This window comes from Corticium candelabrum, chromosome 9 (genome assembly GCF_963422355.1).
Source record: "Corticium candelabrum chromosome 9, ooCorCand1.1, whole genome shotgun sequence".
NCBI classification, from domain to species: Eukaryota; Metazoa; Porifera; class Homoscleromorpha; order Homosclerophorida; family Plakinidae; genus Corticium; species Corticium candelabrum.
The window spans coordinates 6960722-6975679 of NC_085093.1; the positions used below are offsets into that span (position 1 = coordinate 6960722).

Here is a 14958-nt window from a genome sequence, read left to right on the forward strand (position 1 = left end):
AAGTTTATGACGTCATTTTGTAGTCACTGAGCGTTTTCCATGTCAGACAGAGGACGGGGTAGAGGCGGTGGACAACATCAAGGCCGTGGCAGAGTCCGTGGCAGAGGCCGTGGACGAGGACACTTCGCTACAGCGTCAGCAACACCCACCTGTCCCGGAAAACCAATTGGCGGTCGCACATCAGAACATGAAGCAGTTGGAAGCTCGTCTAGCGCGTCGCGTCCATCTCTTGAAGGTGCACAAATTGCAGTGTCGGAATATGGCACACGCGCTAGGCGGCGAGGAGAAGAGGAAGTTTGTGATAAGTCAGAGAGAATGGGACGGTGTGAAGCTGCGGCCAAAGGAATATCAGAATTGAGTTTATCTTGTAGCCCCACTTCTCCGCTTACTGGCCAGGCGTTACAACGTTCTCAACTTTCTGTTCCACGCACAGAACCAGCTCTAGGTGCGGTTACTGGACAGGCTAAGGCATCTTCCTGTCCTGTTGAGGGAGCAAACCCACCTACTGTGTCACCTAGTCAGCCTGCTACTAGCGCTTCAACTCAAGCTGTAGAGAAGAGAAGTGGCTCGGGATTTAGACCTCCAGATCGGCCTGGTTTTGGTTCAGTTGGGAGGCTGATTGCACTGCGTGCGAACCGTTTTAAAGTTTCATTGTCTGATAAGCCAACGTTAGCTGTGATATATCATTATGACGTCAAGTTTAGTCCTGAGTTGAAACCTCAGAGAATTGGGAATGATGTGATTGAAGAGTGGGTGAAGAAATATGCCAGAAAATTAGGAGGATTACGTCCAGTGTTTGATGGGAAGGCGAATTTGTATGTATCCAGACAGCTGCCAGAAGAAGAGGTGTGTATGACTCGATTTGTACACACACACACACACACACACACACACACACACACACACACACACACACACACACACACACACACACACACACACACACACACACACACACACACACAATCTTGTCTACGAACATGCAACTTTAATGTTGATTGTACATTTGCTATTCTTGTTACATTAAAGGCATCTTACGATGTCAGTTTCAAGATAAGGGAAGATGAAAAAGAAACAAACTATACAGTAAATCTCTCAGTTGAAATCCTCATCTTTACAATATATTGACATTTAAGTCTCATTCAGGTGACTGTCAAATATGCCGCTGCCATTCCAGTTCAGAAATTAAAGGATGCTCTTGCTGGACGTATACAGTCATGTCCACAAGAGGTAATACAAGCTCTGGACATCATCATGCGAATGACAGCTAGAGTGACTTTAACAACTATTGGACGATCTGTGTTTGGTTCTGGTCCTCGTGAAAGCTTAGGGCAAGGACGGGAAATGTGGATTGGCTATTACCAGACCGTCAGACCAAATTTATGGGGTGTGGATTTGACAGTTGACGGTTGGTGGCATGTCTTAATTAAATTAAAACTTAATATTTCAGTGTATATATTGAATTTAGTGTCAGCTACAGCTTTCTATGAGGAACGTTTCATAGATGAGTATTTGTGCGAGGTCATGGGTTGGTCGGGTATTCGTGGATCATTGTCCCCAAGAGATAGAGAGAGATTTTTAGTTGAAATTAAGGGTGAGAAGTTTGTGTATTAATAATTGTTGGGTTAATCTTGATGTGTTGTGTTGCGTTGTGTTGTATTGTGTAGGTGTGAGAGTGGTTGCTACACATTTGCCGTATTTCCGTAAGTTTACAGTTTGTGATGTGACTAAAGAGCCAGCAGATAAGTTGAGGTGATATGTCAATTGTAGTTCTATTGGTTGAACTTCATGGGGATTTAGTGGGACTTGTTGATGGGTGTGGTTGTTGTGAGAGGTTACGCTGCTGTTTCCTCTAAATTTTAGACAAAGCACACATGCACACAATTACACACACACACACACACACACACACACACACACACACACACACACACACACACACACACACACACACACACACACACACACACACACACACACGCACGCGCATACACACACACCTAAATCCTAAATCCTAAATGTCAGGAACTGCCTCTCAGAGGTCACGCCCCAGCTGTTTAGCTGGGCCCTGTGCACTACTCAGGGAACTCTGGGCCTGCGCTAGCAAACTCCTGGAGCCGGGCCAGGCACTTGCAGGAGCACCGAATTGTGAAGCCAACTGTGGTGTGAGCACCCGAAGTCTCACCAGGACCCCAGTGGCTGATGTCACGTCACAGCCGATGGCCGCTTAGGACCCCAGTCAATGACCAAGTACTCATTTATACTCCTGAGTTGAGAGAAGCAAATGTGTGTTAGTTTCTTGCTTAAGGAAATTATGCCATAGCTCGCCATCACTGTGACTTGAACTTGCGACCCTTCAAGGTCCCAGATGTAAACACTCCATAAGATGACTCTTGAACCAACTGAGCTATCGCACCACACGCGCGTGCACGTGCACACACACACACACACACACACACACACACACACACACACACACACACACACACACTGAATGCATATGTGTGTATGTGCACATGTACTGTTATGCATTTATTCTGTACTTTCTATTTAATGTGACTTTACAAGCATATAGCCAAGCATCAGATTTTTAAATTAATAAGTGAATCACAATTTGAATGATGGAAATTTTTATTTAATTCAAATGTGTTATTCCTTGCAGCTTTGATCTCGATCAAGAGGGAGGCGGTTCCATTAAGTGCACTGTGGCACGATATTTTCAAGATAAATACAATCGTCGTCTTAAGTCAGTCATTCTTGTTTCACATCCAATAAATGTGATTAACAGTTTTTGCTAAAGGTATCCGAGTCTACCATGTCTACAGGTGGCACCCAAAGAAAAGAAGAGATTCTTTCCTATGGAGGTTAGTCAATAGTTAAATGTCACACTGACTCAACACTCAAGCTTTCTATTAAACAGCAATATTTTATTTTTGCTAGTATGTATTGTTTACAGTCGACTTTATTAGTATTAGTGATTGATATTAATGTCATTTAACTTTTTTGTACATGGGGTGTTGGTTGTTTATAGGTGTGTAGGATTGCCCCTAAACAGAGGTGTTTGAAGAAACTGCCTGAAAAATTAGTGGCAGCAATGATCAAGGTGTGTTGTTTTGTGTATCATGTGTGGATGTGTCGTGTTATTGTTATACTTTATTGTAGAAAACTGCACGTCCACCAGCTGAACGACAAGCACAGATAATGAATTTTGTATGGTTTGGCTTTACATTCTCGCTGTTCTTTGAGTCTGTCTACCTGTCCAGTCATTCATCTATTTGTTTAGGCTTGAGGGTCCAGCCGGTTGCTTTCCCTAACAAGGTTATAAAGGTCTTTTGCCTTGTATGGGAAAATGACTAGCCAGACGCTTGAGCCTGTTGTTTGTTGTTGTGTACATTCATATGTCTGTTTGTTTATTTATGAATTTGTTTTTTCATCTAATCATCTAACTGCTCATCACTGTGCCAGGTCTCTGATGCCAACTTTAATAGGGATCCATACATCAGCCAGTTTGGCATTACCGTTGACATCAAAATGTGTGAACTTAAAGGCCGTGTGTTACCTCCACCACAGTTGCAATACGGAGGCAACGTAAGGATCAACACACAGCATGCAATATGCAGAGCATTGCACTGACATTTGAATCTTTCCTATATTTAACAAAACAAGCGTAACTTGGTCACTCCCAGAGATGGTACGTCTGTGCTTTGTTTGGGTAGGACTCCAATCTTCTTTACTATAAAATGTGTTGGCTGTAGGTGTATGGGATATGAGAGGAAACTTGTTTTTGGAAGGAAAGCGGGTGACAAATTGGGCTTTGCTCTGCTTTGTGTCAGGTGGTGGAAGAGGAGGAGAACGAGGAGGAGGAAGAGGTGGAAGAGGACGTAGTGGCTACGGTGGAGGTGGAGGAAGGGAGGGAATTCATCAGTGCTGGTTAGTGTTCATGCTGTGATACTTTGTTTCTGTTGAAGTCTGTGATTTGTTTTGTGCAGTTGCTATACTTTGTCATCTCAACTACAACGAATCAGTAAAGATCATGGTATGTTGAGTAACCTACACGTAGAGCATGAGTATCTGTGTTGTAAAGCAGAGCAACATTGAGTAATGAGCTGATTACAAAGACATTTGCAACATTCAAATGAGGTGCATCTGTTTGTTTGTCTGTTTTTTGCTTGTCTGTGTCTGCCTGCCTGCGTGTTCATCTGTCTGTCTGTTTTATTTATTGGTTGTCTGTCTGTCCGTCTGTCTGTCAAAGACCATTTATTGAAAACATTAATGCTAATACAGAAAAGGCTACGTATAACACTAAGAGTTCAAGATAACGACCATAGTGGTCATAGAAGAAAAAAACTCTAACAAACAGCCATCTGATGTTTGTAGCTATCATGTCCGGAGTCATTACTACAAACTATTCTGTCAATCTTTGAGCTGTCTGTCTATCTGTCTCTCTGTCAAATCTTTATCTATTTTTATACATCTATGCTAATACAGGTGAAACTAAAGTAACAGCTAATGAACAAGACATGTAAGTGTCACAACTACAACTACAGATTACACAAATACATAACAAGTAGAAATGAAAAATATGGAGCCTACAAACCAAACTTATTCTACTGAGTTGAAAATTGAACAACATCTAGACTCTGGCCAGCTTCCTGTGTCCATGTGTTACTCTGATCATCTTTCTAGCCAATACTGAGGCATTGCATACTGAAGTTGTACTGACAATCGTCTTCTCCTATAAGTCTTAAAATCTGTCTGTCCATCTGTTTGTCTGCTTGCCTGCCTGTTTGTTTGTGTGTCTGTGTGTCTGTTGGCTGGCTGTCTGGCTGGCTCCTTGCCTGTTTGTCTGTTTGTTTGCTTGTGTGCTGTCTGTCTATTTTATTTAGTGTCTGTCTGACTCTCTGTCTGTTCGTCTGTTTGTCTCTCTGTTTGTCCGTCTGTCTGTCTTTTTGTCTGTCTGGCTGGCTGGCTGCCTGCTTGCCTGTTCGTCTGTCTGTATGTCTGTCTGTCTGTCTGTCTGTCTTATTTATTATCCATCTGTCGGTCTGTTAGGCTTGCCTCTGCCTGTTCATCTGTCTGTCTGTTTATCTGTCTGGGTATGGGCTCATACTCTTATTGGGGCAAGCCTTGGCGAGACCTTTCCTATGTGTACTGTACTGTGTTGAGATGTGCATGTTGGTGTATGAGCAACCGGAAATGACGTTGAGTTTCAGCCAATCAAACATGATGGTTTGTGATGTCACAATGCAGGTGTAAGTGTAATAGCTGTACCGCCTCTCCAGGTTACCACGGGACTAATAAGAGGATCTGCAAACAGGCTTGAGCTCCTAGAGATGGCTTGACGACTTTGGCCAAAAATGCAACTAAATGTGAGAACACGTTGCTTTTACAAAGAAATTTACTATCTCTATACCTATACCTGCATGTTTTCCAGGATGTCCAAATGTGTATTTACGTGTGGTTGTGAATAAATTAAATAAATAGTTATCTTGATTTGAAGCGGCCAAAATCATACAGGTAAATTTCTTTGCTAAACTTAAAAAGTTACCATAGGGATAACAGCTTAATATTGTTTGAGAGTTCATATTGATGACAATGTTTGCGACCTCGATGTTGAATTGCGGTGTCCTGGAGGTGCAGTCGCTTCCAAGGGTTGGACTGTTCGTCCATTAAGACCAGTCATGTCAATGTATACCACAAAGTGAGCTTTCTTCTACGCAAAACCTTTTGACAAATTACTATGTTTTATGTCTGTTCTCACTGAGGCTCGCCCCAACAATGTTTTCCATTCTAACTTGTAACATATAAGTAGCAAACTTGATTTGATGTCTGCAAATAGCAATGCCAGTAGTTCAAGACCCAGTGTTTCATCAACATGCAGACAATGAACGGCAGGTACTGACCACAGATTCACATCTGCTAACAAACGACATAGATGTTCTTTCTTCTTTGTAGCTTGAGAGTCTGTTCCGTGTAATGAAGCAAGAATGTCCTAATATTGAGCTGGTGGTGGCTATTCTGCCACAACAACAATACAACTGCAAGGATATCTACAGTAATTGTAGCCCTTCATGTATATTAATTGATGTCTAGGATGCAGAAATGTGTGAATGTAGGTGAGCTAAAGCGTTTGGGTGATCTCGAACATGAGATACCGTCACAGTGTGTTGTTGATAAGATAGCAAAGGACAGTAAACCACAAGTTTTGTCAAATTTGTGTTTGAAGATCAATGCAAAGTTGGGAGGCATAAATGTGGCTGTTCCCAAAATTTCAAGGTTACGGTGGCATCAGCATGTCTCTTCTGTGTGTGTGTGTGTGTGTGTGTGTGTGTGTGTGTGTGTGTGTGTGTGTGTGTGTGTGTGTGTGTGTGTGTGTGTCAAGATGTGCATGCACGTGCATGTGTGCACATGTGTTTATGTGTGTTCTGTGCATTCATGCATGTTTGTGCATGCATGTGCATGCATGCATGTGAGTAGGCTTGACGCTAGGTCATCTTCGCCTTACATGGTGCATTGTAGAAGAAGGCAGCAATTTGTGCTTTTTCCACTTCTTGCAATGTGCAAGTATCGTTTACTTCTAACATTGCCTAAATGAACACATTGATGTGAGAATAATGCAGCAAAATAATGTCTTGCAGATTTTTGACTATCACGAGATCTTGTAAGAATATTGCCTTACGAAAAAACGTACAGATAGTGCCGTACTGTAACTGCCAAACAAACGTACTCACTTGAAATATTTTCATGTTGCAATTGGTTGTTCAAACATTATGCATTCAATTAAATTAGTTTAATTAATATTAATGATTATTACTAGGTGGTGCCTGTAATGTCAGTTGTTAATTAGCAATAGAACGGCAGGTGGACAAGAAATGGGGTGAGATCTAATCGCAACGATTGGAGTACGAGAAATGAACAAAACCTACGTCTAGGTGTGTGCACAGGACTGGTTTGACTTTGTGATGGTAATTCTACGTGCACCTCCAAAGATTCTGTGGATAGATGTCCTCTCAGGACCACTGCAATCCAAATACCTGAAAGCGTTTCTTACCTAGACCCACATCATCTTTGCAGTTCAAAGGAGTTGTAATGTTCTGCTTCAGATCTGCAGCCGGCTGTCACAGATCAAATACAGCTGGAAACGCTTTTCCCGGGTTGGTCATTTACGGAATGAGGGAAAGTGATCATGATAAACCAGGAGGAGCTTACTTTATTAATTAGTTGGCTAACCATTAATTAATTAATTGAGAAAGATTATTGATTAATTGAATAATTTGTCACCTGACATATTTATGCATAATGTGTCCCTAGGCCACTCTTGCACCTTGCAGTGGCAACTTTGTTTCCTGTCATGTGAACCTTACGTAGAATCACGTTGTGCATTACTCCATTATGTAAGGCAAAGATAGTCTAGCGTTGTGGTGTGTGTGTGTGTGTGCACATGTGTGTGTACGTGTGTGTGTGTGTGTGTGTGTGTGTGTGTGTGTGTGTGTGTGTGTGTGTGTGTGTGTCACTGTGTCACTTTGTATGTGTGTCATTGTGGTGTGTGCATGCGTGTGTGTGTGTGTGTGCACGTTTGTGGGGGTTTCACGTGTGCATCCCAGATGTCCATTCTTTATGTATGGTATTCACTATGAAGATGTAATTACCAATTGTAACAAGTTCACCCTTTCCAGATGCCCTACATTCAAACCCGATGAGGCAGTAATATTCTTTGGTGCTGACGTTACTCATCCTTCTCCCGGAACAGCAAGAGATGAGAGCATGCCTTCCATAGCTGCAGTTAGACAATAATTTCAAACCTACATTGTTTAATGTCATGCATATCAAGCATGCTCTTGCTGTTGCATTAGGTTGTAGGAAGCATTGACAACAAGGCATGCAAGTACGCATGTCAAGTACGATCTCAAGCATCCAAAAAGGTAGTTCATTTTATCCTACACGTGTATGTTGATATCAAGTAGTACTGTGTGTTATGGTACTGCCATTTGCAGGAAATCATCACTGAACTCCAAGGAATGGTGAGAGAGTTGCTTGTAGAGTATTTCAAGCGGACAAATTTGAAACCAACTCGTGTAATCTTTTACCGTGATGGTGTGAGCGAAGGACAATTTTCGGAGGTGAAGTCATCTAGTCTATAGCATTTTGTATGCCGTTTAACTCAGACTGTGATGGCAGGTTCTTGTTGAGGAACTACGAGCTATACAGAGAGCATGCTCATCTCTTGAAGTCAATTATCGGCCTGGCATAACAATGGTGGTTGTACAAAAGCGTCATCACACTCGTTTCTTTCCCGTTGATAAGAGAGATGGTGTAAGTTCTTAGTGATTATGATTATTAGATGTAGGACAGGACGGACGGGGACACACACACACACACACACACACACACACACACACACACACACACACACACACACACACACACACACCTTGAACTTTGAGTTGTGCTCTACCTTCAATGGGTTTGGCATTGCAGAAGAAGCACCAAGAACAATAAGTGCTAATGATAGGTCAAATTTTAGAGATTACATGTCTTGTTGTACAGTATCAACCCATCCATAAGTCTTGGTCCTTGTGCTGGACATTGACACAATACAATTTGCTTTGCAGCAATAACTCTTGAGGTCGTGTGTTATCCATTCTATTTAAAGTAAGTGGCCAAGTCATCGTGATCTTTACCTCTGAAATTTGTTGTTCAATTGGAGTCTCATGAGCAGATTTCAAGTTTGCAGTATTCTTTATCTTGGTCATATCTTGTAACACCAAGAATGGAATGCAATGTGTTACACCCCAAGACAAGTGTACGAAACACTCGAAGTTTCTCTCTTTTACTCAACTCATGGTTTGCACTTACTCTTTTTTTCCGAATTACAAACATTTTGCGGGCTTTTTAATTTTCTCAATAACCTCAGAATGACAGTCCCCTGAGTTAGTGACAATTAATACTACCCAGCTAGCAAAATTCAGACACATCCTCAACGATGTGGTCATTAACTGAAATGGTTTCTTTTTCAGTACCAATACTCAATACTTTTGTTTAGTTAGTGCTAATATTCGTACACCATTTGATGCATGTTTGATGAAAAGCATTCACTATTTGTTAACACATTGTTAGAGGTAGCTACAATGGCTAGGTCATCAGCGTACATTGCAGATCTGATTGTGTATGTACCTTTGCTTATACAGTGTAGTTTGGTAGCTTTGAAAAGGTCCTCCATCTGTTCAGTATGCGATCTTAAAGGTACACTCCAGAGAACTGCGCAGCTGTAGTGCGCAGCCGAAATAGTGAGGTTCGAGGCGTTCTCGAAAGTGTTCCTGCGTAGGGATGAGTGCCGTGTAAGCTGTTAAAACACGATCAACGACCAGCGTCCATTGCTTTTAACGCCAAAGAATCTCACAAAGCACCGATTGTCTCAAATGTTGCCCACAAAATGCACAAAAAGAAAGTCAGTCTCTAAACAGCCTGAAAGTAGCACGATGGTTTCCACCATGTTTGGATCGACGGAAACAACAGAGAGACCATTTCCGGGAATGTGATTACGTCAGGAAGGCTCTGATCGCGTGCCACAAAACTCTCTACTCGGTGGATGAAATTCTTGAAACGGCCCTGTCAGTTTTTAATTTATGAAATGTTCTTAACGTACATCTGCTGGGTTTGCTCTGAGATAGTGCCCAGTAGCCCGACTTTGTTAGTATGGATTTCCCATTAGTGAGCAGAGGTGGAGCCAGCAGTCTATCGCATATCTCCAGAGTGTGACTTTCATGCCACCACCCTGAAACTTGTCAAGATATTCATGCATGATTTGATCATGAATAGATTGGAAAGAACAGGTAACATTATACATCCTTGTGAAACTCCCGTGGCCACTATAAACCATGTCAATTTGTCACCATTTTGTTTCATAACACAACCAGCGTGTAGGTCGACTATCAGTCAAGTTACTGCATCTTGTAAGGCAGAGTTTTTCAGTAGTTTAGCGTAGGCAGATCTAGGAACAGAGTGAAAGGTCTTTGACTAATCATTGAAACAAATGTGCAAGTTTGAGTGTTGCTCAACAGCCTTCTCAATGATCTGTCTAACGAGCCAAATAAGATTGCTATTCCTCTTCATAGGCGAAAACCACATGTTCTTCTAACGAAGAGGGCTCAGCCACTTTCTTCAACCAACTTAATGGTGGTCAGTATCTTTCCAGGAACACTAAGCAATGAAACCTCACTCTAGTTGTCACATATTGACTGTTTTCTTTTTTAACAGTGCCATCAAAATGTAGTTTTTGTATTCTTTAGGGAATCTATTAGTCAGTCACAAAGTTCATGAGCACCGACTTTCAAAAAATTTCTGCAATTCCATCATCTCTCTTAGCTTTACCATTAACTTCTTCAATAACTTCTTCATGTGAGTGGAGGCCCTGGAATTGTACAAAGAGATGAGGTATCATTTTCAAGATCTGTAGGAGCAAATTCAAATTGCATCTTGAAATTTAGCCCACATGCCTTCAGCAGTGTTACCTGATCTCTCAGCAACTAGGCTGGACGTATATGCAAGTACAGTAGGGCATTTTTATATCTCTCGTCATATTGTTAGCTTTTCTCTTTGTTAATAACTTAATGTCTTTTGTAATCTCATCACCAGCTTGCTTACAACAAGCTTGTGATTAGTGTCCAGAATCAGGACTGCATCTCACTCTTGTATCCTGCACCAGGGTCCTCAGATTCCTATTCTGACGTCTCTGATTAATACGAGAAATGCTATTGATACTTGTAGATGGTTTAGACACTGGCAAGCTGTTAGACTGTATGATATCTAGTGTATGATGATAACGTCTCAGATGATTCCACATTAGAATTCACAGGAGACAGTTTAGGCTTACAATCAGTTTCTGGGCATAAAACATGTTTGGCCATGGAACCTGGTAATTGTTAAACCGGCTGATTTCTGACATGATTTTGAGCCATCCTGGCCACCCCTTCCCACACACACAACTCCTCAATCCCAGAGTTGCGTATAGACTTTTGGAGTCCAGTCCTATTCCCGGCATCACTGGCTCTTTCCTCGCATCACCCAGGTTTGTATCCACACGCAGAAGGAATGCACAACTTGCCAAAGACTGAAGGTAGCATGTATTTCCTTTCCCTGGCTAGGGAACTACCAGAAATACCAAGGTTCTTGTAGGTTATGTACTCTCTTGGAGGGTTCAGTGCAAGGACTTTCACAGAACGCAGGCACACACACACACACACAGGCACACACCACACACACACACACACACACAGGCACACACCACACACACACACAGGCACACACCACACACACACACAGGCACACACCACACACACGCACACACACACACACACACACACACACACACACACACACACACACACACACACACACCACATCACAACACACTTTTTGTGACATTTCCATGTTTCTTTTTATAGGTCGGTAAATCTGGAAACATTCCACCTGGCACTGTTGTGGACAGAGTTGTTGTGCATCCTATTCAATTTGACTTCTTCCTTTGCAGTCACCAAGGCATACAAGTGAATCACACAAACACAATGTGACTATTCTGTAAATTCCTCATCTCAATTGTGTAGGGAACGAGTCGTCCTACTTACTATCATGTGCTTTGGGATGACAACAATTTTACTGCTGATGATCTCCAGATGCTAACATACCAACTCTGTCACGTTTATGTACGTTGCACGAGATCTGTATCGTTGCCAGCTCCTGTCTATTATGCCCATCTTGCTGCTTATCGAGCTCGTTGCTACCCAAGGTACGCTTCTTGTTGCTCCTCTGTGCTTTAGCTAAATCATCAATCTTTACAGGATGAGTCACCCAGCAAGTAGTTCAGCGAGTCCAAGAAAATACAGCACGATGAAAATGATGTATTTTACTTAGTTTCCTATGTCAGACTATATCAGTGTTATTTGAGTTGACGTTGCTTACAGTACGTAGATCGTACATGTTTGCATGACTTTTAGACATCAATGTCGTTTGGTTAGGAAAGAGCATGCATGTTTGGGTTTTATATACATGGTATTAATTAAGTTGCCAATACAAACTGAAAGAATGTAACGTAAGTAAACAGATATTATTGTGGCGCCGGTCTAGTCGCATGGTGTTTCGAACGGGTCCCTGTAGAAGAGCTAATTAATGCGAGTATACGCAAATTACGTATCTCACAGTGAATTCGAGTCGAATCTTTCTCTTGGGAAGGGACCGTTGCAGGCATGAATTTGAGGTGTGATGATCATCAACATGGTTTTTACTGTACCCATGCATAATCTCTAGTTGCTTGGCAAGTGTTGAAGGAAAGCGTCGTGCTGCAACAGCTAATATAATCTGTGGCTCTCCTTCTTAATTAGTGACCGCATGCCCTGCATTCCAATCGTCCGCCCGTCCCTTGGTTGGTCCACAGAGGCATGACAGTAACTCTTGCGCATGCACGTCTCAGTTAAGTACTGTCTTGTGAGCCAAGATGTCAAAGAGTCAAAGTATACAACGGTTTGGAAAGAATCACCGTCCAAGGATGTTGCTCGGCAAAGCGAGAAAAAATTTCTCTATCCACCTGCGTAGCGTGGCCCTCAAGTTTGGGGGGCTAATAAATTAGACTGCAAACGACGCCCATTTTTTCTTGCAAAGCCACACCTATTTTCTACTTTTACTTTTCTCTCTCACATGCTGTTTGAATAGACATATAAGTAAATATAGGTTACAAATAAACTGCGGGACTGACAGCCGTCAGTGTGCGTGTACTAAAAGGAGTGAAACATTGGTACAAGGTTCGCTGTGATCATCAAATGAAATGGCATCTCGATGATAACACAATCTATCTAGAATACTAAATTAGAGATCAGTGCAAACCAGCTTTGACCAATTCTAACATTTCGTAGTTAGCTAGAATAGCCTGAGCACAAAGTAGAGGAAGTACGGAGCTAGTGCAGTCAAATCGGTAGGTAGGGGAGCCGCCGGAGATTCCATCCCCTGTGTCAATATTGGGTTGTCGACATTACAATGAATTACTTGAAAATGAAAAAATAATTGATGGATAGACTTCTGCCTTTCTAGAAATTAGTGTGGTCTTCTTTGACTCTGCCATTGCCGTACTGAAATGATGATGTATACTAGCAAAGAGATATTCAACTTTGTCGTCAACATACTACTATAGGACTAATCGGACTCTTTAGTAATTTAATTAACTTGAGTTCTGCTTGAAGCGGAGTAACACGCCCAAAGTCTTTGGGGAGCTAAAGTCTCCCACAACCCCACAACCCCGCCCCAACGCTATGCCGGTGCTCTACAGACATTAATCTCACGGCCATTTGCGATGAATGGGCATGCATGAGGTTCAGTGCGGAGAGACGCTCAGATATCATTGTAGACCTCACATAAGATTCTAGACGCTTTAGAACGCTGCTATTAACTTAATTAATTGATATTCTCATTTTCAGCTGAAATGGTAAGTAAGGCGGAGCCTGTCCGGCAGCCATAGGTCCGGATAGGGCCTACGCGACCATTTGACAATGTGACGTCACCGAAAATTCTCGCCTATAACTAGGAAGCAGAGAATATACCGTAGTACCAACTCCAAATTAACCGAGTCATTTCAGCAAAAAAGACAGAGTCACAGATTTGATCAACCAGGCTACAAATTTACTGTTCTTCAAAATTGTTGAGTTAGATTTCCTACGGTGATTGATGTTTATGAAGAAAACTTTGATAAAACTCTGAAGTACTTCAGCATCCGAACTAGTCCAAGCAGATTTTTTATCCATGGATAGTCTGTAAACCTTGATGCTCAGAGATTGAGCACTTCTCTTAGCTTCATCCAACAGTACGTGAGAGACGCATCTGCATATCCTAGCTGCAGTGCAATAGCCTAATGTGTTGGCTGTGAAGCCAATTGTCAAGTGCTATGACTTTGTAACCGGTAATGAGCCTAGATTGTAAGTTTTGGTTTATTCAAATAGATTGGAAAATATGTACTATTTAATTAAATTAAGCTGATTTTGAAGATAGTGGAATGTTTGCCGGACCACCAAGTGTTTCCTTTCGTCGAGCCTGTAAGGTGCAGGCGAGGCGTTCCTTAATTTTAATTAATAACTAGGAGAACATGCATGCTGATTGCATGTTGGTGTAACGTTTTTGTCACACTTCTAGACTGTCTTTGTGTTCTCTTTCCTTTCCCAATATGTTCTCTACAGCTACTTCCCGCAAACTGTCCCTAGGCTGGGGAAATCATCTGCATGAAGGTCACAGAAGGTTTGAAATTGAACGCATGCAATGCTCATCATGCCTGTCGATCATTCCAGGTGTTATTTAATTAAGTTAAACACATCAAGTTTGGCGCTTCTATTTACGTCTCACCAAACTGAAAGCGAGTATTCATTTCGCTGATCAGGTAATCAAGGAATTAGGAAAACTGTAGGACAGCACGACGTTACACTTGGTGATCCATTTGGTCCATAGAGCGTAATTAATTGTGCACATATCGTTATGCTGTTGGCGATCCGACTCGCAATTCGTGGAGCGTTTGGCAAACCTTTAACACTTTAATAGTCTCTAAATGGGCTTTCCTCACTTCCTTGTACTTCTTTGAGATCTTCAACAAGTGCATATGCATGGACTTCACTAGGCTTTACTTGACAAGCACTGAGTGTGACTGTGTCGTTGGCTTCATACGTTGTAATTTGACACTCGATCGATTTAATTAAAGGTTTTACCTAGGCCAAAGCATTTGAAGCACAAACAGGCGCACAACAAATTAGATTCACTTGCTATAGCGAGATATCTAGGTACTTGTGTGTGTGTGTGTGTGTGTGTGTGTGTGTGTGTGTGTGTGTGTGTGTGTGTGTGTGTGCGTGCGTGTGCGTGTTTGTTGCTGAGCACAGTATATAGGCGGTAATAGCTATACATCTGCGCATAAAAGTGCATGCATTAATTCTC

General features: G+C 42.0%; 1 protein-coding gene across 1 annotated transcript; it reads left to right on the top strand.

Annotated features, from left to right (window-relative positions):
• The first annotated feature begins 28 nt into the window (after positions 1-28).
• Positions 29-12086, top strand: LOC134183969 (protein argonaute-2-like). Its single transcript, XM_062651563.1, has 23 exons — positions 29-846; positions 1030-1086; positions 1147-1408; positions 1469-1594; positions 1668-1752; positions 2663-2746; positions 2801-2864; positions 3032-3103; positions 3163-3210; positions 3466-3588; positions 3667-3691; positions 3756-3930; positions 3990-4036; positions 5840-5895; positions 5956-6055; positions 6117-6276; positions 7677-7782; positions 7854-7922; positions 7995-8120; positions 8179-8313; positions 11445-11546; positions 11604-11785; positions 11838-12086. The coding sequence occupies exons 1-23, from the start codon at positions 40-42 to the stop codon at positions 11908-11910; spliced, it is 3084 nt and encodes a 1027-aa protein (XP_062507547.1). The 5' UTR covers positions 29-39; the 3' UTR covers positions 11911-12086.
• Positions 12087-14958: the final 2872 nt, after the last annotated feature.

Bases quoted from the DNA above. Each gene is read 5' to 3' on its own strand.
- LOC134183969 (XM_062651563.1), top strand. From the start codon at position 40: ATGTCAGACAGAGGACGGGGTAGAGGCGGTGGACAACATCAAGGCCGT. The intron at 1,409-1,468 runs GTTGGTGGCATG...TATTGAATTTAG, and splicing joins TGTGGATTTGACAGTTGACG to TGTCAGCTACAGCTTTCTAT. The intron at 7,783-7,853 runs GTTAGACAATAA...CTGTTGCATTAG, and splicing joins GCATGCCTTCCATAGCTGCA to GTTGTAGGAAGCATTGACAA.